This window comes from Elephantulus edwardii, unplaced genomic scaffold, assembly GCF_000299155.1.
Source record: "Elephantulus edwardii isolate Elephantulus edwardi_28Jun2011 unplaced genomic scaffold, EleEdw1.0 scaffold00091, whole genome shotgun sequence".
Lineage (NCBI taxonomy): Eukaryota > Metazoa > Chordata > Mammalia > Macroscelidea > Macroscelididae > Elephantulus > Elephantulus edwardii.
In genome coordinates this window covers 6,676,405-6,702,547 of record NW_006399841.1, presented here as the reverse complement: position 1 = coordinate 6,702,547, position 26,143 = coordinate 6,676,405, and the positions used below count along the sequence as shown (strand labels likewise).

The window sequence follows — 26,143 nt, the reverse complement described above, 5'->3', positions numbered from 1 at the left end:
ATGAGCTAAGCCAACCTACCTTGGTCAAATCCATTCCAAGTTTGAGTTGTGAAATGAGATGAAGAATTATACTGCGATGCTCCTCCATGACCCCCAGCTCTGTCTCTTCCTTATCTTCAGTGTCACTTTTTTCATCTTCGGATAAAACCAGTTCAGGGTCTGAGTTTGGCTAAAATGAAATCAACAAAAATTGTCATGTGGTCCAGTTAAAGGCACAACGTAGAAACCTACATGCTTCATGACAGACAGGAGGAGCCCAATTCAACCAGAGGGACACCTCCCTCTGTCCCAGTGCCCGTGGGGTTAGGAATGAGCCTCTCTGGGGTACAGGTCCCATTCTGTAGTCACCGTACACCCCTCTCACTATTCTCACTGTCTCCGGTGGTCAATTTCTCAGCTATGACTTGCTGTTGATGTGTACCACTGAGCTGAGACAGAACTGACCCATGAGTTTTCAGAGGTGGTAAATCACACAGGAGGAGACTGCCCATCCTTCTCCTGCAGAGCAGCTGGTGGATTCGAACCACATGCCTTTGGGATTGCCGCGCATCTCCTTACCACTTCCCACTCATCAAGAAGAGAGTAGAGCTTCCTACTCATCATAAAGCTGACAGGTAAGACCCCTGTAAGTTAGCCTAATCCCAAACTACGTAAATCAACTTGCACAGTCTAGGGCATTTTCTATTTTGGGTAAAATTTTTGTTTATGAGCAAAATTTGGACATCCCAAGAATTAATATTATCTTATTTATAAAATTTACTGAGACAATTTCTACAGATCAGTGAATATAATGACACAAGTGTAGGAAAGTGTGCATTGAGGGGAAAAATAAATGAAAATTTAAGCAAAAAGTCTGGTCTTTTCTTATAATGCCAGGATTCCTGCCAGCCAACAAAACCTGATTTTTTTTGGATGTAAATATATTGAAATATCTGTTTTATACCTGTGTTACCATTGCACACGGGAAGCAGGTAACTTGCATCCTAGAATCAGAAGAAAAATTTTGCACCAAGAAAAAATTTGAACTTGAAATTGATTTAATATTTTGTGATGACATGATGGGGTGAAAGTGATCTGCATGTGACAAGGACATGAATTTGGGAAGCCAAAGGATGAAAGGTCACGAATTGAACTGTGTCCCCCAAAATGTATGTATATGATCTAACATGAAAGCTATGCAATGATTCCCCCACAATCTGCCACACCAAGCAGTTAAAGGAAGATTGTTGTTGTTGTTGTTGTTGTTTTTATGTCCGTCGAGTTGTCTGAGACTAATAGTGACACTATGTACAACAGCTCTGAACCCTGCTGCCCTGAGCCACTCTCACTGACTTTGACACACCTAATCCCATTGTCCCAGTTATCATGTCAATCCATCTCATCCAAGGTCTTCCTCTCCTGCACTGCCCCTAAGGAAGATTAAAGGTGAAATACAACACCACTTAACCTCATTATGTCCTTAATCAGAGGTAAAGGAGTCTCTCCTAGGATGAGTAATTTTTAATATCTTTTCTCTCACCAGCAGCTCTTTGGAGAAAGACAAACACTCTTTTCTCTTGCAATTCACAGCCTCAGAACCCTCAAGGGTGACTGATGAACTTGTTCCTACTCAACAGCAATGAAAGATCTCATTAGAGACAAAAAGAGGAAATATGAGGTGTTTGGGGGGAGGAAGTAATGGGACACGTAGCATAGATCCTCAGTAGTGAAACCAAGAGATATCCCCCAGGAGTGGCGTGCATCCTTCTGGACCCTGGTCCCTGAGAGATGAAGCTCTAAGATCCATGGAGGCCTCCAGGGAACAACAGGCCCACAGATGGAATCAGAAACACGGGCTTTCCTCTCCAAGAGACAGAAAGACAAGGCTTTCCACTAGAGCGGGCACCTGGAATTGGGATTCCTAGCCTCTGAAATAGTAGGAGAATACATTTTTGTGTTAAAGAGAGAAAAAAAAAATTAAAAGGTCAAAACACTGTCACACAGATTTCTCAACGATGAGTCTCTGCCCATGAGAAGGTGCAGTTGCTCTCCTTTTGCGGAAATCCCAGTGAGTGGTGGTCTGTGTCGGGTCTGTGGGAGGAGAGGGCAGAGCAGGTCACTCTGCTCTGGGAGGCAAGTTCCAACATCTCCCATGACAGCCCATGCCTAACACAGGGCTGTATCTGGGAGCTCCCAAGAGGACTCTAACACACAGCGACCCTACGGACAACCCACTGAAGCCAGGCCCAGTCCGGCGCCCGCCACACCATCTCTATTATTATAATCTCTTCTCATAATAAGCTCACCTACTGTTGGCAGTCATCGTCAGTAAGGGTTTCCCTCCTTTCCTCTGACCTAACTTTTCCCAGCCTGGTGTCTTTTTCTAAGGACTGACACCCCCAGACAACATGCCCAAAGTATGAAAGACCAACGTCACCATCTTTGCTTCTAAGGGGCACCCACCCTGGTTGGGGTGCCAACGCTCTGAAAAGGACAGTAGGTGAATTTTGAGCTCAATTATTACCACTTGAAATGAGCTCCTCTCACAAAGTGCCAACTGCCAACTAAACAAATCAATAGCTCCAGTGAAGCTGCCGTAAGCTTTATGAGGCGAACAATGATTCTTTCTTCCGACGAGGTCATTTTCTGTATGCCCACAAGCCCGTGTGAGGAAAAAAAAACCTATCTTCCCCACTCAGCGCCTGCCTGGACCACGCATAACTACACAGTGAAACCCAGACTCGAGTTTCCGAGTTTTTGAGACCTGACCTCCAGCGACCAGAAAGTCGTCTGCAAGATCTTTCCACAAATACACACATGCTTCTGCAGTGTATTTCCTCAGTTTTCAAGCTTCTGCATAATTTCCCTCCATTTTCACAAAGCCTCCCAACAATACTGGCTCCAGCAGAAGGAACCGAGGCTGGTGCATGAGGCCTGCAAGCTGGCTCTCTCGAGGTTAGGGTTCCCAGGCCCGGAAATCCTGCCAAGGGAAGAGGGGTCCCAGGAGGGAGCCTGGGCAGTATCTACCTGGTGCCAACCGGGACCCAGTCTGACTGATGTCCCGCCTCTCACAGCTGCTGGGAATCTGCCCTGGCTCTTACACTAGGCGGTGGATACAGTGCTCCTCACACCCAATCTCAAGTAAATGATGGACGCCTATCAGCGTAAGAAAAACAATTAAACAACTAGCTGCCGTCATCATGTTCATGACTGAGCATCGTGGAAGACCCTTCCAAGGCCCACAGGGGAGCTCGGCCATTGACAGAAAGGTGGGGGGATTCCAAAGGTTAAGTCAGAAAGGGATCAATCAGTGATAAAAATGCAGAACTGTCCACCTAGAGCTCACCTTTAGAAGGCATCACAAGGAATCAAGCATTTGAAGAACTAAACTACGAGCATGTTTCAAAGGTTAAAGACCCTTGTTCTTATCTCAGGCCAAAGGCTGCTGCTGCTGCTCTAAGAACAAATCTTGTTTGTTGTTGTTGTTGTGTGCCAATGAGTCATCTGCGACTCATAGCGACGCTGTGTACAACAGCCCTAAACCCTGCTCTATCCTGTGCCAGCCTCACTGTCTCCGACACACATACCCCATTACCCCAGTCACTGAATCAATCCACCTCACAGAGGGTCTTCCTCTCCTGCGCTGTCCACCCTCCCAAGCATGATATTCCTCTCCAAGGACTGGTCCCTCCTTGCAACATGTCCAAAGTATGTCAGACAAAGCGTCAGAATCCTTGCCTCCAAGGAGCAGCCTGGCTTCACCCTCTCCTGAACAAACCTGTTCGTTCTCTTAGCAGTCCACGGTATATTCAATACTCTTCTCCAACACCACAGATCAAAGGCATCGATTCTCCTTCATAATAAATAATTATGGCTGGACCCAAGTGGTACTTTCCCTAACAAGGCCCATAAGCAGTACACTGCACTCTCACTTTCCCCCTAAATCCCTGCTCCTTTCCTGGGTATCCCCCTAGACTCCCACCCATTCCTAGCCAAGCCATCCTCTTCATCTCACAGGGATGCCACTTGTAAAACAACAGCAACTGCTTCGAGGTGACCAAAGGGAGCCGAACAGTGTATCTCCATCTCAAAAGAAAATGGAAAATGAGAAATGGTTTCATAAGAAAGACTTAAGCAATAAAAATCTCCAGATCTCCCATTTCCCCCGACCCCCGCCCTGAAATCTCTGCAAATGAGCCAGCCCAACCACAAAAATGGGCACAAACTCAAAGATAAAATGCAATTAGACTCCGTTTCAGAGAGAAGCAGGCTTTGGGAAAATGAGATTTGTAATAGAAATAAAAATTATGACTCAGTATTTTTACCACATGCGCCTCAGGGGACTGGTGCTACAAAACCCAATGACTCAGGCCTGTCATTAAATGAGGAACAGGTAAGTGAAAGTTGGGGCTTTAGAAACCTCCACAGTGGCTCAGCCGTGACCTGTGGCGCTGAGCAAAGCCTCCTGACCTGGGCTCCATGGCCAGTTCTTCAAATAACTCTAACCCAACCTACCGCCACTGACTCAATTCTGACACCTGGTCACTCTCCATTGCATTACCAAGGCTGTATGTCGTAACATGAGCAGACGGCTTCATCATTTTCCCATGGAGTGACTGGTGGGTTCCAACAGCTGACAATATATGACTATTAGCAGGCCAACATGAGCTCAAGATACACGACATTTTATGCAAAAAATAAATGGTTGGTTATTGTTCTGAGAAGGTCCATATCTTCTCTTGGAATTTTAAAAGATCCTGCCCCTCAAAGACCAAAGAGTTTGAAACGGTATAGAAGGGGGGGTATTATGTAATAATTAAAGAATTTTTCTTTTACTTCTCAAAGGGAAGAGAGAAGTGTATGGGTGGGTGGGTGGGCAGGGAGAAAAATGCAACAATGAATGAATGGAAATCCAAAGTCTCTATAAATGTTCATTTAAATTAATAAAAAAGTAAATAAAAAAAATTGAGAGGAAAAAAAGCAAAAGTAGAAAAAAAAAAGAGGAGAGAGGTAAGTTCTTAAGAGTAGACAGTACCATAACCCAATGCAGTCACAACTTATGCAGGTGTCTAACTCGGAACCACAGCTCTCTCATTAACAAGTGTGAAGCAGCCTTTCCTGGACCATATCTGAAGGTCAAAGCCAGAAAGGAAACAGCGATGGTTTGTGTTAGACACGTGACAAGGGCTCCATAGCCTTCCTAATGGGGCAGCAGAGTAAGAAAAGCATTCAACTAGGTGAAGAGCGTCTTTTTAAAATCTAAATTCTTCAGTACAAATGCAAATTTCAAGCAAGACTGAAATCTCAATCTTTTTCATTTTATCTTATTCACATATATAACAACTAAGACTAATATATAACAACATACATATATAACAACATACTCACATATATAACAACATATTCACATATATAACAACTACAGTTTGGGCCCATTGCAGTAAAAACTATGAAACATTTATCATGAGTCCACTCAGTTTTGTCCACTCAGTTTATTCTCGTCTCATTCCACATGTAAAAGTTGACTTCCTTTTTCAAAATTACAGACTTTTTTTAAAAAAAACCTAGTGGATAGAAAGTGATGCCTACCAAGCCAAAGGCGGGTGATTTTAATCTGCAGCCCTCAGGCCTGGTTTTAATGGCTTTTGGTCAAACATTCTTCTAAGTGGCATAGCCCTAGTCTGTCCATTTGTTGTGCAGAGGTAACTCATGGTTGCTGTGATGCTGAACACTGTGACATCGATGTGTCAAATGTGATAATGGTCACCCATGGTGGACAGTGTTTGGTGGAGCTCTCCGATTAAAACAAGCTTGGAAGCAGGAGTGGCATCCATTTCTGAAACAGCTTATCTCCAGAAACCCTATGAACTTGGAGAAACGATGAAAGTTGTACAAGTGTTCAGGTCTTTCATTCATAGAGTCACTATGAGTCGCCTATGACTTGGTGGCACTTAATAACAACAACAACAACATCATCATACTTTTTTCCCCCCCTTTGTCAGAGAACATCTCCCCTCAAACCCTTCACATTTATCCCTCCTTACTTAACAAAGGCCTGGCCCTCGAATGACTGTGACTAAGACAGGTAGTTTGACCAATACCCCTTTATTTGTAAATCTCTGACAATCACATGTGTTAACTTAAAGGCCTAAAGCCCCAAGGGTTAGAGTTAAGGCATTTCAGTAAGGCCTGCAGGGTTCCACTGACCAAGTTTCTGGGGCACGTTTTGTCACTGGGCAGGTTCTCCTGTCCCCTTCAGAGCCTGGAAGTCACAACCATGAGTAAGAGATCCACTCACACAAAGGTGAAGATAAGCTCCTTCAGCCGTCTGAGCAAACAGCCTTGGTGTTCTTAGACATTGGCAAGCAGGCCCTCACAGGCAAAGAAAACCTACTGCGCTAGTGATCTGAGAATCCACGTGACCAAGCACAGAAAATGAGGCTGGCTGGAGAGTGAGCATCGAATTCCCCTCCAGCAGTAAGCATATTGCAGTTCAATCATTTTTAAAGCCTGGCGAAATTCCCTGCAAACTGTTACCTTGGCAAGGAGGCAATGGGGTGAAGCGAGCCATACCAAGGAACCTTGGCAGGAATGAGAAGACTGAACACAGTCTGGGTATTGTCTTCTTTATGGGAGAAATCAGGAAATCATTTACGTTGGCAAGCTAAGAGTCACAGAGAAAGGCAGGGGCAGGAGAGAAGACCCTGAACACCAGATATCCCCCAGCGAGGAAAATGTCGAGATGCCAAACAGTAGCGCAAAGCGGGGACCAGTGATGATGCCCTGTCTAAGGGAACGCTTCTCAGTTCCATATGACACAGAACACGTGCTAGCAGCACTCACTAACGGACATGGGGCGGCCGATGCTGGTTTGCCAGTTAATGAGAGGTTCTAGAAAAACTAAGTGTGTGGTTAAGACCTGGACAGATGCTAGGGGCCTAGAGATATGAGGAAAGAAGGTAAGAGGAAGACCGAGGAGGAATTAGTAACGGGACACAGTGGATGCTGGCAAAGTACAATGATCTACCCCTCTAAGAAGAGCACGTGCTCAGGGACCAACCAGTGAACAGCTTTTACTTAGGTTCTGATGATAACGACGCCATTGTTCTTGATGACATGACAGAATCCATAAAACCACAGACTTCACTTTTTTTTTTTTATCTCTAGTCATTTCAGTATTTTTTTACAGTTAACAGAATTATCACAACCATCACTTAATCCTCCTATTTTCACATTAATAACATTTAACATCCTAAGAACCCCGATGTGACAGCCCAAGGTCCTGAGCATTCATGTACCCGCACTGGAAGCTCCAGTCCAACTCTGGGAAAGCCGGCAGAGGCTAAAGGCTGCAAAGATGCCCAGCAGTCCATTAAGTTTCACTTGGCCTCTCTGTCCCTCATCCCCCAACAGGAAACTCCCCCCACATGACAACCAACACAGAGCACACGGCATTCACTACCATTTAGAAGGTTCTTGCCCCCCCCTCCAGGATACACACAAACATCAAGGTTTGTCATATGAACACGCAGTGGCTGCCAGTGATGACCTACTGTCCTTCCCACATTCCGCACGTGTGGGCATTCTCCGCTGGACGGGGCTCTCTTGTGTGTCTCTTTAAATCCTCCAATGCTGGCCATTCGCTGAGTGGAGGGTCCCTCGGACAAATGGATGACCGCTCCCCTCTGGTCAAAAGTCATGCCCGAGAGCTGGGCATCATGGCTGCACGTCGTGGGACGGTGCCTCGGACAGCTGACGCCCCTCGGTCCTGCTGAAAACTCCTGCATATGCAGTGGCCCTCTCGGCAGAGTCACTCCCCAAAGCAGATGACCAAGCACATCCTCAAGGCCACACGGCAGGGCTGGCGATCTTATTCTGCCATTCGGAGGTAGGAATCACGAGGACACGTCGGGAAAGCCCAGTGAGGAAGCTGGCTCTTATCCTGGAGAGATCCAAGTCCACACATGTCCTCTGTGCTGGCTGGTCCCAGCTGCCATCTTGGAGAGGCTGGGCCGGGTGCCACTGACATCACAATCCTGCTGCCGCCTCCCAGTGGCTGTGGGCCTGGCTCTAACCACACATACACACACATTTGCCACACTTGACTCTCATGGACTGGAAGGACAGGTGCTCTTCCTGAGCAAAGGGGCCGACCTGCAGAAAGGGTCATTTTAAGTGAAACACACCCTGGAAGGCAGAGGAGGAGACTAAGCATCAGCCAAGACAGTGGGGAGCAGTCAGGCCGAGACGGCATGACGGGTGCTCCTCAAAAGCAGAGAACGGGCCCTCGCATGGAATAGCGCAGCACCAGCCCTTTTCATTCACTGCCACGTCAGGCGAAGAAGTCGCAGCCGGATCATTCTTAAAGGAGGAGGAAGCAACTCCAGGGCGGCATGCAAGAATTCTGCAGCTGTGCACTTTGTAGCAAGCCAGCAAGAACTCCGGTGGCCCACATGCAGGGACCAGGGGCCGCAATCACGCTTCTCAGTCCTCTCCGCATCCGCCTGCTGCCAGGAAGAAAGGCTAAAGAGAAGACGAAGTGGGCGAGAGGGGGCCCAGCAAACGCCAGGTGCTTTACAGCGTCACGGCCGGAAACTGGAAGCCTAGTATGCAGAACCCAGATCCAGTCCTAAATCAGAATGGGGGGCAAGGCCTTAGCAGAACTTCCTGAGAGCACAGCTGTGGGACGCAGGCGTGGGGCCCAGGTTACCACGGCCCCGATTCTGGGTGGCAGGAGACGACATTTCTGCATGTGCAGAACGCTCCTTCAGACTGAGATTGTAAAGCAAAGAAAGAGGCCACAGAACAGGGATGACAATGCCCACAGCTTCAGGTGACACTGGAGCATCAGAGGCTGAGGAGGAGGGTCCTGAGTTTGACTGCAGGTGGATCGGAACTGACTCAGAGTGTCATCTGCATAATGTAGGTTGTTGATGAGTCTTCCTCCTATCCTGATGCCACATTCCTCCTCATAAAGCCTAGCTTCTCAAGTGATCTGTTCTGCATATAGACTGGAAAGATACAGAGACAAGACACATCCCTGATGCACTCCTTTTCTGATTTTGAACCATGCAGTGTTTCCCTGCTCTGTCCTCAGGATTGCTTTTTGGTCCAAGTATAGTTTTCACATAAGCACAATCAAGTGTTCTGGGATTCCCATTCTCAAGTTTAATCACAATTTATTGTGATTCACAGAGTCAAATGTCTTTCCTTAGTCTTCTAGGAGAGGAAGACCCCAGATGAGATGGATTCATACAGGAATGAGGGCAATGGGCGTAGATGTGTTGGAGTCAGTGAGACTGGCTCAGGACGGGGAAGACTCAGGACAGTGCTGTTGTACATCGGGTGGCTATGAGTCGCAAGTGACTCAAAAGCACTTAACAACATTCAACTGGCTTGGTCATCTGGTTGAGAAAGAGTACATAAGCTACAGCTTGCTCCAAGCCCTTGAGCTCAACTGTTAAATTAGAACTCATTATCCATCAGACTTCAAACACATGGGTACACATGCTTATATTCTAACCAGGGGACACTTAGACACTTTGTATATGCCTATTAGATATTTAGGGAGCTCTGGTGACCTAGTGAGAGGTTGGCACAGGATAGAACGGAGTTTAGGGCTCTTGTACATAGGGTCTCTATGAGTTGCAAACGACCTGATGGCACATAACGACAACAACAACAACGTGATCTAGTGATAAACATCTATGCTGCAATCCCAAAGGCAAGCAGTTCGAGGTTACAAGCCACTCTGTGGGAGAAAGATGGGCAATCTCCTCTCTTGCAATTAAGTGCCTCTGGAAATCCTCTTAAGAGTCAGCTATGGGCCAGCTCCAGCTCGACGGTACACAACAACAACATTTGGTATTTAGGGAGCTCTGGTGGCTCAGCGGTAAGGAGGTGCACCGACACCACAAAGGCACTTGAATCGAATCCTCCAGCTGTTCTGTGGGACAAAAATGAGCACTTTCCTCCTTTGCATTTACTGTCTCTGAAAACTCAATGGTGGGTCACTATGGATCGGTTCTGACTCAATGGCACATGGCAACAACTATCTAAACGTGGCTTCTCACAAGGTCATCTCAAGCTAGGTCCTCCAATAGCCATGCCCAAATAATGCATGTTCTTCGGCCCAAAGAGATTAGCCAGACCTGGTCCAGCAGAGCAGGGCAGCCAGTGGATTCCAACCACATGCCTCTGTGACTGCAGCGCAACTTCTCAATGCCTGGCTGAGGAATCTGATAAATCATTAATATAAGCCAAAAGTCCAAGAAGAGGAAGTTGGTGGCTACTCTGTTGTTATCCTATCCTATTAATTAGTTCTTGATGACACAGGGCCTATTTATGTTTCCATATCTGCAATCCCAAGACGAATGTTAGTTTATAATAGGTGCTTAATAAACATTTGTTTTAAGGGATATATTTCAAAAACAGAGGAAGGTTGGATGTGCGTGGACACAAGGACACAGTCACAAATGATCACCTATGCAGGACAGTGTGGTGGTTATTGAGGGCTAGAAGTGAAGGAGGCTCATCCAAGCACTTAGCCTGAAAGGCCATGAGGTTCCTTTCTGAGGTGAATATACTAAAAGCCACTGAATGTAGAGACCCTTTAAACGGATCCATTATAGGGTACGTGAATTATATCTCAATAAAACTGCAGGTAAAAAGTAAATAAACATAAGGACAAATGATGTTAAAAAGAAAATTCAACAAAAAAACCTCCCAAACTCTCAACAGTCCAGAAAGAGGGTAACGGCCAGCCGGCATGAGGAGAGAAGCCTGTTGGGAGGAGAGAGGCTTTAGGCTGAGTCTCCAAGAGTGGCTCTTGGACCAAGCACCTGTAGGAAGATTCCCACCAGAAGAACAGGCAGGAAAGAACAGAGAAGGGTTGCTGGCTGTTGTAGAAATTGAGGTGCGAACAGACTACCTGTTGCTCTGATTTTATGTCTACACTCACCCCCTCACTGATTCCATCTAATCCCACTGTCTGGAAGCACAATGTATGGTGATGTCTGCATTTACAGCTTTAGTTCAGCTGCCTCTGCGCTTTGATGTTTGGTCTACCTTTGTCCTTGCGTCTAGGGTGTGCCTCTAGAAGACAGCATACTGGCAGGCCGTGTTTGCACATCCAATCCGCTAATCCTTTCTCTCTTGACTGGTGCATTTTACTCCTCTCACACCGAGTGTCATTATCGACAGGTTTGCTTTCATAGCCAAGACAAACGGCAGCATCGCCCTGCTGTACTCCTTCTGAGGAGCTGGGGATTGCATTGACCCATTGGCCTCTCTGTACTGAATTCATTGTCTTTTTTTGGCTTTTCTTACCTTATCCTTCATTGCTGCTGTTCAAGTGTTTACTGAGTCTATATCTATTTAATTTTCTATTTAATTTTTCTATTTAGTTTTCTATTTAATTTTTGACATTTAATAAAAATTTTTAGAGTTAACAAAAACAACATGGGTTACCCTGTAAATTATTATCTTAATCTCAAGTCTAAACCAGTTCACTTTATCTAGAAATCGCCTTGCCTGCCTCTGCATTTAAAAGTTCTATAATTATAAGGGAGCTCTGGTGGCCTAGTGGCAAGAAGCTGCACTGCAATCCCAGAGGCATGTGGTCCGAATCCACCAGATGCTCTGCTGGAGAAGGAAGGATAACCTCCTGTACCAGTCAGATCCGATTTGAGGCTACACACACACACAAAAAATAACAAAAATAAAATAAAAATTCAAAATATACTTTAAAAAACAAAACAAAAAGGTCTATAATTTACACTTCTTATTCCTACTCTCTTTGTACTGCATTTTTTCTTCATTTATGCACTGTTACCTGTTTCTTTTCTCCATGTTTCTTTGGTGGTTCAAATCCACTAGTAACTCTGAGAGAGGAAGACAGGCAATTTCCCCAAGTGATTTACAGCCTCTTAAAACCTACTCCAAGGTCAGCTATGAGTCCACTTTGACTCAAAAGTTAAGGAGGCTTTGGAATTGAGATATTTATTAAACTTTCTATATTTCTGTGTCTGGGTCTGTTTCTGAAGGACACCATCATGTATGTTAACTGTAGTTTGTGGTCTGTCCTTCTTAGCTCAGGGTTCCAAAGAAATTCCTTCAGTATTTCTTTTCTTTAGTATTTAGTAAACTAGGTCTGCCTAGTTTCCAAAATTCCCTCAGTTTCTGTTTATCTGGAAATAATTCTAAAACGACACTATGACAATAACAAGAATTCTAAAATGTCATACTTGAGGGATAATTTTGTTGGGTATAGAATTCTTAGCAGATTGCCCCACCCCTCTTCTGAGAATATTACATATGCCATCCTGGTGCCTTCTTTCCTGCATGGTTTCTGCTGAAGTCAGAGCTTAATCTTACCTCATCATCCTTTTAGTTAACTCTTTCCTGAGTGTTCAGATTTGTCTTTATGTCAGAAAATTTTATTATATTTTTGTGTTTTTCTTTTGATGATCTACTGATGTGGGAAATTTTTTTCCAGCAAATCATCAGCCATTTTCTCTGTGCCTTTTTGTGTTTGTTAATTGTTCCTTTCTATTCTGGAATTCCAATCACAAGTAAGTTATTCCTCTTGATGTTGTTCTACAGAATTCTGAGAGCTTTTTGGCTGTCTTCCCTTTCTTCCTGATGGTTCCTTTAACATTTACCCTTGAAGGATTTGTCTCAGTTTCACTAAGTCTGGGCTCTGTGTCTTCAATTTTACTCTTGAGTCTTTCCAATGAATTATCTACTTCTAAAATTTCCATTGCAATGTTTTCAATTGCAATTTGCTATTGTATTGCTTTTAATTTTCCATTCATTTACTTGTCTGATCTTATGTGTATTTACTAAGTTCTTCTAGACTTTTGTCTGTGTGTCCCTGAATTTTGTCTGTGGTTTTCTTGAACTTTTTCTCAATCTACTGTAGACATGTAACAATCATTCTGAAATATTTCCTGCATTTGTTTTTAGGCATTTTCTTGTCCCATTTTGTCCTGTTTTTCTAATTGGCTTAAAGTTACCACTTGCCTCTGCATCAGTGTGATGGTGTTGCTTTTGTATTATTTTGTTTGACAGATCTGACTGACTCATGTGAGAGCCAGTTTGGTAGTTCTTAATGTTCCCCTCTTGTCTCCTCATGGGTATGAAAGGAGATGGTGGTGTATGTGGGGTGTGTGGGTCTCCATGCGCGGTTTGTGTGAGGAGTTGAGGGCAGACAGGGCTGTTTTGGTGCAGGAGGAGCTGGTCTTTGCTTAGCGTTGCTTGATTGATGGAGCTGTAGGAGGTGTGTGCAGATGGTATGTCAGATGAGATAAAGAAAAAGGAAACAAAAGCTAATGACAGAAAACACTCAAAGAACAAATACAAGATTAGACAGAAAATAGGAAAAACACACTGGAAGTGAGAAAAAGAAGGACAATCAGAAAAGCAATGAAGAGGGAAAAGAAAGGGAGGAAGAGAGAGAGGAAAAACTGGTAAGGAATAAAACTAGAAGAGAGAGATACAGTGGGAATATTCGGTAGGCAGTGAAGGGAACCACAGGACAAACTGAACAACCAGCATGCAACCAAAACTTGAAAAAAGGAATTGGAAATAAGAAATGAGAGCGAAAAAAAGAGGGATCCAGGTGAACGAAGCACCTGGCTGATACTCTTGCCATAGCTGTGGGGAGTGCAGTCAAGACGCTGGAGGAGTAAGCCTGCCAGCCCAGCGGAAGCTTGACGCTGGGGAGCCCAGTCATGGCAGAATCTCTGCTCATTTGAGAGGTGGCTGTAGCCCCAAGATGCGAGCTGGCCCCCCCCACAGCACCTCTTCCTGTCCAGGGGGCAGTGAAGGGTGGGGAATGCAGCCTAGGGTCATCTGCTTGGCTGTGGCCAGTGTCTTTGTCAGCTCAGAGGATGGGTCCAGGGAGGGTGTCCAGTCAGAGATGGCTAACACCAACAGCTAATCACTGGCAACCAATTAACAGCATATTTAATGCAAACTGGAGTCACAATGGTGCACTGATGTGACTGGGCAATTAATTTAACTCTTTTCCGAGGCTGGTTTATTTCTATGTTGTCCAGCTGTGTGGTTTCTTAAAGGAAAACCCTCCTTCATCATGGGTTTCCTTACGACAACACTGTGCTTTTCAAACGTCTTTGGCTAAGGAGTCCCTATTTCTTACTAGCTTTGCTTTGTGCTGTGAAAGGTTAAAAATGTGAGTGAGCAGCATGTGTGTGAATGGCCTTGACTTTGAGGATGGAGCAGGACCAGGAGGGGGTCCATCCTGCTGTGCTGTGAGTCAGAAGCAGAACCAGCAGAACAGCACCTGATACACAGGGTGTGTGGTAATAACCTGTGAATTAGGACATTAGGCTTGCTCTCAACTGAGGAACATGGTAATAAATTGTTGTTGTTGTTGTTGTTGTTGTTGTTGTTGTTGTTGTTGTTGTTGTGTGCCGTCGAGTCGCTTGTGACTCATAGCGACCCTATGTACAACAGCCCTAAACTCCGCTCTGTCCTGTGCCAATCGCACTGTCTCTGACACTCCCATTCCAATTATCCCAGTCACCGAATCAATCCACCTCATGTGAGGTGGTAATAAATTACCTCTTAAATATCAGCCTACAAACTCAAAGCTGAAAAGTCACTACAATTTAGAAAAGAATCATAACTACATAACTATTTATTTAGAGATTTTGTAGATAAAGCGTTGCATACAAATTGTTCATAATGTCTTTGTATTGACCCTTTAAAACAACCAATTATATGGAAAAAAAATTCATCACTTATCAAACCCAAAATCTGCATCCTGATCCGCACTTAACAATGTGACCCTTCCCATCGTCAGAATGTCATTCATCTAGTCACCAAGTGCAATCGTCCTGACTCCCTGCTTCCATCTCCTGCTCACACCCCACTCCACAATTTATCCATCAGTAAATCACACAGATTATATCCAGCAGTGGACCACTTCTCACAGCCCGCGCCACCCGGCACACGCCATCATCCCGTCTCTCCTGATTACTGTGAGAACTTCCCAATCAGTGTCTCCCGCCTCACTGCGGAGAATCCTAGAGGACAGTTTTCTAATGCCTTCTGGGTTCATTTGTAATTCCTACCATCCTCTTGTGTTTCTCAGCAGTAGCAGCCATGCAGTGCCATCTCTGAGGACCAGACAGAAGTCAGGCATCCCTCCCCGCAGGCCCACCTGACAGCTTCTTTACTCAGGCCGCTGCCAGGCCTGCAATCTTAAGGTCCTAAAGCCCAGTGAAAAGGGATCATTGGAAAACTCTGAACTTCCTATGGAAATACATGAAAACCGTATGACTGACATCTCTGCTGCAGAAGCAGAGTGATGAAGGGATAACCTATCTAACCAAGGGTTAGAAAATTACTCTGTGCCTAAAACCTTAAATATATGATTTCACTACGTACAATTTGCTTCTACAATCACCAATGCTGCACTTCAAAAATAGAATTCTAGCTTTCTAGAGCTGTAGTTTAAAATGATTATTGATTTATGCTTTATGCTGGGTGATGGATTTCTTCTGGTTCTGCAGATGGTAAAAAGCCTTGATTCATAAAGCAAACACAATGAGACCCTAAACTCACAGGTAGTGTGGAGTCGTTCTTACAGAGTGACTAGACTGGATGCCACTAACTGCTACACTGTTGCTTTGTCCATAAAATAGCACAGTTGTGGGCATCAATCCAACGCAGGGGCGGAAAAAGATGCACACAGCAAGTCTACAGTGGAGCAGGAAAGAGCTCTAAATCTGGCAGGGCCCGGCCCAGCACCTCAGCATCACTGGGAATTTAACAGAAGGACAGCAGCCAGGGCTCCACCCCAGCTCAGCTGACTCAGAACCCAGGGGCAGGGCTCAGGAATCTGTGTCTTAGTCTCAGAGGGGCACAGCGTGGCTGCTGACTGAAAGACTGGAGACACCGACAGGTGGCTCGAAAGAAAAGCCTGGCTGTCCACTCGGAAAGACAGCAGCCATCACACATCCTGTGCTGGGCAGTTCTGTCTGCACACATGGGGTCTCCAGGAGTTGGAATCCATCCCACAGTAACTGGCTCATCTGTCTCCCTGGGTGATCCTGACGCACACACACACATTTGTTCAGCATCTGCTCTGACAGTGTGGGCCACAGGGCTGCATGAGCATCAGCTAAAGAACAGCTGTGTCGGAGGCCTGAGACCAGTAGAGAGAAAAGGGTGTTAGTCCCTCACTAATCTCAAAATCCAACCCGAGTGCCCACCACAGACGTGGCCATGGCACTGGTTTAATGCTTGGTGAGATTTAGATATGAAATACATGGGCAAGCTTCTCATATACAAGTGAAGGAACTGGTCGTAAAAATGACCATTCTCCTTAGTAAATCAGGTTCCAGATATTTCACGTGACCCCAAAACAGATTCAGAAAGCTGTGGACTTTGCCAGGAAGTATATGATTGTCTTTTCCACAGTGACCCAGCTGGCTGTCATTCGATCTCAGCATTAATCTCCCATTGTAATCCCAACAAACAGCAAAAAGAACAAACAGGTATGTCTTAGAGAGGGTGAAGCCAGAGTGCATGTTGCTAGGAGGGGCTATTACTTGGAGAAAGACATGATGCTGGGAAGGGTGCAGGTTCTGCAAAGAAGACCCTCAACCAGGTAGACTGACACGGTGACTGCTGCAATGGGCTCTGTGTGTCAGGAAGTGTGAGGATGGCACAGGCTGGAACAGGGTTCAGATCTTTTGTTCACAGGGTCACTATGAGTCAGTCATCCTCAACTCAGTGACACCTAACAACAACAACAATCTCTAACATCTCTCACCTGGAAATTCCCAGCCGCTTCTCTTCAGTGGAAATTTCAGAAAGGTACAATAATAAGAGGAAACAGTCACCGGCCTCAGCACAGAATCGCTTTTGATTTACAAGTCATTCAAGACAAGAGGCATTTACTGTTCTTAGCTGGCCAAGAAGGACTGCGTCATGAATTATGGAAAACACAAAGTGCAGTAAAGAACTCCTGTGGAAAGAGTTAGGCTGCACAGAACATATGTTCTCTGGGGCTCTCGACGTGCCAGGCATGTATCGGCACCTGCAGGCATCGCCGCCTCCCAAGGTAAAATCAAGCACGTTTCCAGAACTAAGAGTTTCCAGACCATTATCTCCTGACTCTCAAGAAAGACGCAATAATTTAATATTACAAACAAACTAAGAGATATGCGTTCTAGGAACAACTCAAAACTTGGGCAATCTTGGACTTCGCACTTTCCTTAGGAGGAGTGCTGACAAATGTATCCTGATTTCTGTAAATCTTAGCAAACCAGGGAGAAAGGCAAACTAGGGAGAAAATGGGCTCATGTGTTCTATAGAGGGAGGGAAAGAAGAAAAAAACCAAAAAACCAAAAACCAGCTCTTAATTTCACAAGGAGGACCCACCAATAACGGTTCCCAAGTGGCTACAATCTCTAACTCTCACTCAATGCCTTCTGGTTCACATAGCTGGCCTTTCCTCTGTTTTCCAGTTTGCACGGTAGGGGTGCCCTTTTCCAGCACTGTGAGAGGATATTACACAAAGGTTTCCTCGTCCTTCCACTCACATGTGAAATGATGCTCAGAATCTAAGAGGGTAACTGCAGCAATTCATATTTTTCCCCCATATTATTCCACTGCCATCCAACTCAAATCCAGCTCACTACGTCCTCTACTTTATAAACTGTGACATTATCATGCACAGCTTGCCCCACTCTCAAACGTTTCATTCAATGAAAACCTGAAGGGGAAATTCACAAGACAGCTGTAATCATTCCAGGCTAAGGGGAACAGAGCAAGGGACACACTGTTAATGACCAGGACTGTGGAATAATATTAAGCACAAAAAGAAGAAAGTGAATTTGAAGGCAGAAATCTCAGGGAGAACCTGCAACCTTTTAAGTACTAAACCCTCATTTCTCTTTGGATTACCCTGATGCACAAATCTTCTTTCTCCAGTGTAAAATAGTCCTATGGTGATTATTCAAGTTAGGTCTTCTGTCAGTTGGAGAGACATTTTAGCCAAATTCTCTACGCCTGGGCAACAAGCGTGTGGAATTTTTTATTCAAAGTGGCTTTTCTAGCCACTGAACTTGACTTTGTCATGTGGATGGGCAGAAATAGGCAAAGAGGATATGTTAGCCTACCCACAAGAGGATTGGCTAGCCTCGCCATAAACTGAGTAATCCAGCAGCAGAAGAAATCTTCCAGCCAACGGAGGAGGAGGAAGAGAACGTAGCACGTTTTTCAGAAATTCTTGCTCCAGCCACACCTATGACAGCAGCAGCCATGGCTGATTCAAAGAACTAACTTGAGATGGAGCTACCTTGGGGCTGCTACCCCTCACACAAACAGAACCAGAGCTAAACTAAGAGCCTTTGCCCAAGTTTTTTTGGACAATGAGGGGGGATGGGGATGGGAGAGCCAATACTGGCAGGACTGAGAACTATGTTACAATGGCCTAAAGCAACAAGGCTCAAGGCTGAGGTGCCTGCGAACACATTTTGGAAACTGTCTTGACTATATTCTACTACTAACCTGAATTATAGCCTTTTGACTTCCCCAACATGGTTCTCTGTGGTCTGTGAGCTTTCACATTGGATTTTGGACCCAGAAAAACAGTATCATTGGTGTTGAGATGAGTAGGAAGAGGTGCAGGAGCAAGGCAGACATGCCTGACCTCACAGGAATTGGTTTTCTGCCCATCTTTCTCCTGTGAAGCTGCTGGATTCAAACCCCGAGAGAGGTCTGCCTCTCGGTTTAACAGCTCCCATAGTTGCTCTCCCTTTCCACAACAAAACCCCCCAAACCAAAACAAAACAAAAAAACCAAAACACTACAACAGAGAACGACAAGGTAGCCCCATGCAGGGAGAGCTCCTAGGCAGCAGCACCTAAAATTCTGGCACCTAACTGTAAAACTGATCAAAGGAGAAAATACTAAAACTGGGAAGGATTCCACTTGACTTGGAACCACCATTCAAGTACAATGTGCAGCACAGCATCAGTCAAGAAGTCAAATGATGCACTGCTTTGGGTGAACCTGCTGCAAAGACCCCTTTACATGGTTCTAAAGGAAGAAGCCACCTTGAGGATACCTGACCCAAGCCATGGTATGTTACCTCCTACACACGTGAAAGCAGGACAACGAACAAAGACCGGAGAATAACTGAGACCTTTGACCGGTGATGCTGGTGAAGACTATAAAGTATGACATGGACAGAGAGAAAAGTAAGTCTGTCTTGAAAAAACCCCATCAGAATGTTCCTTAGAAGAAGGATGGTGAGACAATCTTCTGTATGTAGATGAGTACATTATCTGGAGGGGCTGGTCCCTTGGTACAGTAGGGGGTCAGGGGAGAAGAGGACCCTCAATGAGATGGACAGACACAGTCACTGCAGCAATGGACCAACCAGAGCAGCGTTTGTGAGGATGGTGTAACACCAGGCAGCTCTTTTCCCTGTTGGACACACAACCGGTATGAGGCTGAACTGACTTCAACAGCCTCTAACCACCACTGTAACGGAACGTTGAGTCATGAAAGGACGCAAAGACAGGCTGGTGCTTAAACAGGCTTATTGCATTCTCTGACTCACAGCGGATTCTCCCGCAGGTTCTCACAATGTCGACCACACAGGAAGAGCCTGCCCTTTTTCTCTGCCAGGGAACAACTGGTGGATTTGAACTGCCTCCTTTGGGGATGAGAGCACAGTTCTTTATCTCCCAGGCCACCGGCTCTCCCTTCAAACAGACTCAGAAATCTTAAGTGATACAATCAGTCATGACTGTTGTCATCACTTGGCAGCCTGGAAAAGTGCACTCAAAAACTGGGGAACTGGGGGGGGGATTACTTGCCCACGTAATGGAATTGCATTAACAGAAAAAGAATTCTTATAAAACATTAATTAAAAAGCCCAAGAAACCAACTGAAAAAAGTACAAACATGTTAAGAACAAAATGTCAAGAACAAAAGAAATATAAATAGCTGATGTATGAAAAGATGGTTCACTTCAGTCAATTAGAAAAAAACAGAAATCAAAACAAGATACTGTTTTTCTTCTTATTAAAAAAAACCAAACAAGCAAGAAAATAAGAGCTTGATATACTCATATCTGTTCTGAATGACAAAGGTCACAGATGACAGGGATGTTAGCTGTCATTAACCCAGATCTCAATTAGTGGCCAAGCCTACACAGTGGAACTGCTGGACCCCCTGGGAACCACGGGGTTTTCACTGGTGGATCTTCAAAAGCAGGTGGCTCGTTTCCTCCTAGTCGTAGTCTGGAAGCATCACTGCAACCTGGTCAGCATCACAGGTGCACACAAGACCCCCGTCAGGGACAGACAAGCCAGCAGAAGCTGCCTTTCAGGAACGCTGGCCAGCAACCGAAACCCAGCCTCCTGCAGGTTGTAGTTGCGTGCCATCAGGTCAGAGTGGACCCACAGAAGACCCTTCTGGGGTTGTTCAGAGGCAGTAAATCACAAGAGAGGAGACTGCCCATCCTTCTCCACAGACCAGCTGGAGGATTCAAACCACACGCCTTTGGGGTTGCAGCACAACTTCTTACCAAAGGTCACCAGAGCTCCCTAAAGCCTTGTGCATGGTAGGTAAGAACTACCACCAAACCAATGCTGCTGTGTAAGAGAAACTTTGACGCTGTCTTAGAGTGGGATTTGATAATGCTTACTGGTGATATAAAGTCACACTTTTGTTAATATAAATCCACCAAGAGAAAAATTCCCTACATAAGATACATTGGGGCCGTGTTTCCTGGGTCTCTCCCTCTGCCTGTTTCTCTCTTTGCAGACCAAGGAATGCCACCCGGGAGACCCCTTAATACAGTTTTCTTAGCTTCCTTTAAAAAAAAATAGATTATTCTAAGTGTGCAAAAATATGTATACAACACCATTTGCAAGACTGAAAGACGGGACAGTGTAAGACGTCACAGCAGGGTCTCAAAAACAAGTCAATGTGATTGATTCGGAATTGGCTCATGGGCGATCTCTTCCCGTGTGATTAACTGGCTCTGAAAACCCGCCAGAAGGTCAGCCATTCGTCAGTTCCGACTAGATGGTACACACAACAACAACACACAGCAGAGCGCCCATCTTTGTCCCTCGGAGCCTCTGTGCAGTCAAACTGAGAGGCCCAGCTCCCTGGCGACACCACCTCTAAAGCCCCCTTAATAAGTGTGTTAGGTAAATCATGCTACGCCCTCTCGCTCACAGAATGCAAGGCTTTGCCACTGCTTTTAAAACGATGCATACAATCTATATACTGACGTGGGGAAGAGCCAAGACAAAGTGTTAAGGGCAAAGCTAAAAGGCCACAAAGAGTTATCTAGAAGGTGGTTACACTGGCGAAACAAGTTGAAAAAAAGAAACATACTTATGTGAGCTGGGCAAAACCACCTCCCCAAAGAGACACAGCAGCCCCCGCCGCCAGAGGCAGACAATGGAAGAGTCAAAGTCATGCATTCTAGTGTCAAGTCATAGAAGTGCTATTTCTATTCTTTTTATGCAATCATTCTGTTGCTTTTAACAATTTTCTTAAAACTCCTCCTCCTTGCACTCGCAATCTCTTAAGTTTCACGACTGTCAATGATGAGACCTCACGGTCTCAGGTCTAGTTTCGCCCTAAGGTTCATCTCAGGCTGGGATGACAAAGGGGTCACATGCAGAGGCAGGAAGAGGGAAAGCGAGTTTGAGGAGTAAGTCTGTATACAGGATCGAGGGCAGCAACTCTTCTTTCAAAGGCGTATCCAGTAGAGCTGACCACTTCCTTCAAAGGGAGTAATTCCTTGACTTCCTCTATTTCAAACCAGAGGTCAATCAACCCCAGTTTTATCTCCGTGAACCATCTGATGTGTCTGGTGAATGTTAACAATGGTGGTAGGCAGAACACCCCACAGGTGTCCAGGTTCTAACCTCCAGGACTGTGGATACAGATGTTAAGCTACAGAGCAGTGGGAATGAAAGGTGCACAGAGAATTCTACCTGTGAACCTCTGGTTCTTAAAACAGATCATCCCGAGTCCTCTGCATGGGCCCAATGTAATCACGTTAACAAGCTGCTGTTGATTCTGACTCTGGGCGCACCAGAGTACAACTGTGTTCTGTGGCACTTTTCTGGGAAGCAGATTGCCAAGCCCTTCTTCCCAGGCACTTCCTGGGTAGATTTGAACCACCAAACTGCCAGTTAGCAGAGGACATGTAAAATGCCTGTATTTCCCAGGGTCTCCTAATGCCAAGTATCCTCAGAGAAAGAGGTCAGAGTGGGGGCCCAGAGAGATGGGATTAAGGAAACAGGGTCTAAAGAGATGCAATGACATAGAGACCGAATATGGCGACATGGACCACAAGCCAAGCACAGAAGCGCCTGCAGACGCTGGGAATGCCATGGAAACGGTTGCCCCATAAAGCCCCCAACCCTGCTAACACCTGTATTTGAGGCTGCATTCAGAGGGAGCTCCTGTAGCCTAGTGGTAAGGAATTGTGCTGCCAACCCAAAGGTAGGCGGTTGGAATCCACCAGCTGTTCCACAAGAGAAAGATGGGCAATCTCCTCCCATGCGATTAACTGTTTCTGAAATCCCACTGGAGGGTCAGCTCTGGGTCAGTTCTGGCTCAACAGCACATAGCAACAACAACAACAAACTTCATTTCTCTGTACCTGACTTCCTGGACCAGCTATGCCTGGGGAACGTTATGTACAAGTGCACATCCCATTGATAGATGACCATGGACTTGGGCCCACACTCTTCACCAAGGCCAATGATTGCAGGACTTTCTCAGAGAGAAATAGGGGCAAAACGCAACAATAAAATTACCTGGGAGATAAATTAAATTAATGGAAAAGCCATATGTTTTTTCCCTTTGTAACTGAACTGTATCTGTTACAGCCTTTGTGGTAGCAGGTGACCTGGCACTCATAAGCTTAGTTACATCTCAGAACCTGCCTTGACAGCGGCAGCCTAGGAGGCACCGAGAAGCCATACTTGTAAAAGTTGTTAGGGAAAATCCTTTGTGAAATCATGCCCAACCATCCAAATAGTGAGTGTCGTTCATTCTACCCAGGTTGCTCCTTTGAAAGGACCACCACAAAAGAGAAGTGACTCTCTTAAAACACTCTAAATAGCCTACAAAGGGGTTAAGGGGTGTTGCATTCTACCCCTAACCTCCTTATGACCATTTGCTTTATAAGATCATGGGGAATAGTGTTCACATTACATCATGACATACCCACATTGTGGAACACCACAGTTCAACCCATGACATCACATCTGGTCCTCACAACACCACCAGCAGGTACCCCAACAGGTATGATTACGGCCATTGATAATTAGCATATGCTTTTCTCACAGGTAAGAGCTCTGGTGGCGCAGTGAGTAAGCACTACGGTCCTAATCAATAAGCTAGGAGTCTAAATGAGCCCGAATGACTGACCCTTTGGGAAAAAGACATGGCCATGTGGTTCTGTAAAGAGTAAAACCTGACATTATGCTGAGTGAAATATCTCAGTCACAAAAGGACAAATATTGAATAGGGCCACTGTTGTAAAACAGGACTGACATCAGGGTTGAGGGAAGACAGAAAAGGAGGGGAGGAATGATGTATATTGCATTGAAACAGATAAGGGAGAGAACTGTTTATAAGGGACATATAAATGGGTATTCTTGTCATTACAGAAGTCCAGAGTGAAGGCTGCATAGTGGAGGGGACTTGGGGGGAGGGATTACATAACAATGAAAGAGTTCTTTTTCTTTTCAAAGAGAAGAGTGAATTGGGGGGGGGTAGGAAGAAAAGTGCAACAATGAACGACTGGAAACCCTAAGTCTGTAAACTTTCATTAAAATTATTTTAAAAAAGAGTACCATCTTGGAATCCCCATGGGACAGTTCTCTGTTCTGCAGGGTGGTATGTACTGGCCAGGGCTTATGTTCTCACCAGTAACAACAGAGGATGCCATTTACATGCATACAACCTTCACCAGCCTCACTGTGTTTGCAGCCACTGCATCCATTAATCGCATTAAAGATCTTCCTCTTTCTCACTGACCTTCTATTTTTCCAAGTATGTCAACTATATCAAGGGAGAGGCCCCTCTTGAGAATATGTCCAAAGATGTAAGAGACAGCGGGGTTCAAGTTGTTTTATCAGACCCCATAGCTGGGGCTTCAAAGACAGCTCGTGAGTTCACTTCCCTCAAGCAACAGCTGAAACTGACATTTACTCTGTTGTCAAGTACCCTCAAGTAGGAACGAACTCATCTCTGACCCTCCAGCAGGTTTTTAGAGGCAGTAAATTGCCCAGGATGAGACTGTCCATTTTTCTCCTGCAGAGCAGCTGGTGGATTTGAACTGCATGTCTCTGGGTTGGGAGCATAACTAACTCCTCACCAAGGAGCTCTTGACAGCCTAGTGGGAAAGCACCACCAATTCAAAGGCAGGTGGTTCGAATCCACCAGCTGCTCCGCAGAACCAAGATGAGCAACCTCCTCTAATACACTCACTGTCTCTAAAAACCTGGACGGTCAGCTGTGGGTCAGCTGTGATTCCATGACAATGACTATTTTTTGACTACACAAAAATACTGTATTCATAGCAGCATTATTCACCATCGCAAGAACATGGAAACAGCCTCTATGTCCAACTACAAACGAACGGATTGAGAAATTATGGTACATTCACACAATGGAATAATACTATGCAGCATGCAGGAGCAATAACTTTGTAAATTATTATCTAACCTGGGAGGGACTGGAGAGCATTATGCTGAGTGAACTAACTCAGTCCCATAAGGATAAATGCTGTATAAGACCGTTATTGTAGAATGAGTATAAGGATCCAGGAGGGGTGGGAGAAGCTGGAAGCAGAGGGATGTGCATGTACAGGGGGAAGAGGGGATTAATCATTAGGTTGTACAATTTGATGGGTGGAGGGATGAGGGAAATTGAAAGAATTTGTTTGAATATGTATTAGAATTTTGTAAATAAACTAGTAAAAAAAAAGAAAAAGAAAAAAAAATGCTGTATTTTGTTCATTTCGGATCTTAGGCTTCACCTCCTACTTCTTCACGAAGTTGGTGCCCTTGCAGGATATAAACAAAACAGCTTGCCCGAATGAAAGGAGCATGCCGTGTTCAGGAATGTCCGCCCGTGCTTGGAAAGCAGCTCATAGGAACATCTGTCCGTCCCTCCTGCTGGGCCCTGGGCGTCCCCACTCTTTGGGTAAAGAACCACTGATCCTGGACAACAATGCCAAACACAAGCATTGTGGGGAGAGGGTCCCATTTTGAGAATATCTACGTAAGATTCCACCTAAATAAAATTTCTCATTTTAAAAATTCATCATAATGAAAGTTTTTGAACTATTTGTAACACCAAAAATCCTTTCCTCTTGCTTCCGTTTCTTTTCTCAATTCAGTATATGAAAATGCTATCAGTCTACTTGGAGAAAGGCTCACATCTCCCAAAGGAGTCATTTTCCTCTTGAATTACATAATACATTTCCGTCTTCAAGCCAGAACTATAAGCTGGCTTTGCATTTTCGTACACGAGCCATTTAAACACGGATATCGGGAATGGAAAATACATTTCATTCATGGACAGGGTCCATTTCTATAGTAACCCCCAAAGCTCCTTTAAACTGATAATGGAGGTTAAATGCTGCATATTTGTTAGAAGGAGGTGAAATTTTAAACTGCTGCAATATTAATTTAAAAGCTATTCAAAGTCATAGAGTCATATATCTTCCCTACTCTTCTCAAAGCAAAGCAATTCTGATGAGGAAGTGTAGGGAGAAGAAATGGAGATGGAGAGACTCAAAGAGCATCCCATGTTCTCTGTTCTCAATTATATGCCCTTTAACTCTCAAAAAGTTCTGGTTTTCATGTGGCTACATTTCAGGCCCTCTTCTTCTGACATAGTGGAAAGGACAACCAGAAAACAAAAAAAAAAAAAAAGAGGAACCGTGTTGGTGACAGGACAGCACAGTGTGTGAGTGTGTGTGTGTGAGAGAGAGAGAGAGTGTGTGTGTGTGTGTGTGAGAGAGAGAGAGAGAGTGTGTGTGTGTGTGTGTGTGTGTGTGTACACAACTGGCGGCAGTCAGTGACTGACAGAGCAAAGGTGGGGATGTGGGGTAGGAATGGAAGGTAACTGT

General features: G+C 45.1%; 1 protein-coding gene across 2 annotated transcripts in view; it reads right to left on the bottom strand.

The window, feature by feature from the left end:
- OSBPL10 (oxysterol binding protein-like 10) overlaps window positions 1–26,143 on the bottom strand; it is a 324,861-nt gene that overhangs the window by 29,832 nt on the left and 268,886 nt on the right. For both annotated transcript variants that reach the window (XM_006890625.1, XM_006890626.1), the window contains one exon: window positions 20–169. In XM_006890625.1, coding sequence (XP_006890687.1) covers window positions 20–169 — 150 coding nt within the window. The remainder of the gene's footprint in view (window positions 1–19; window positions 170–26,143) is intronic.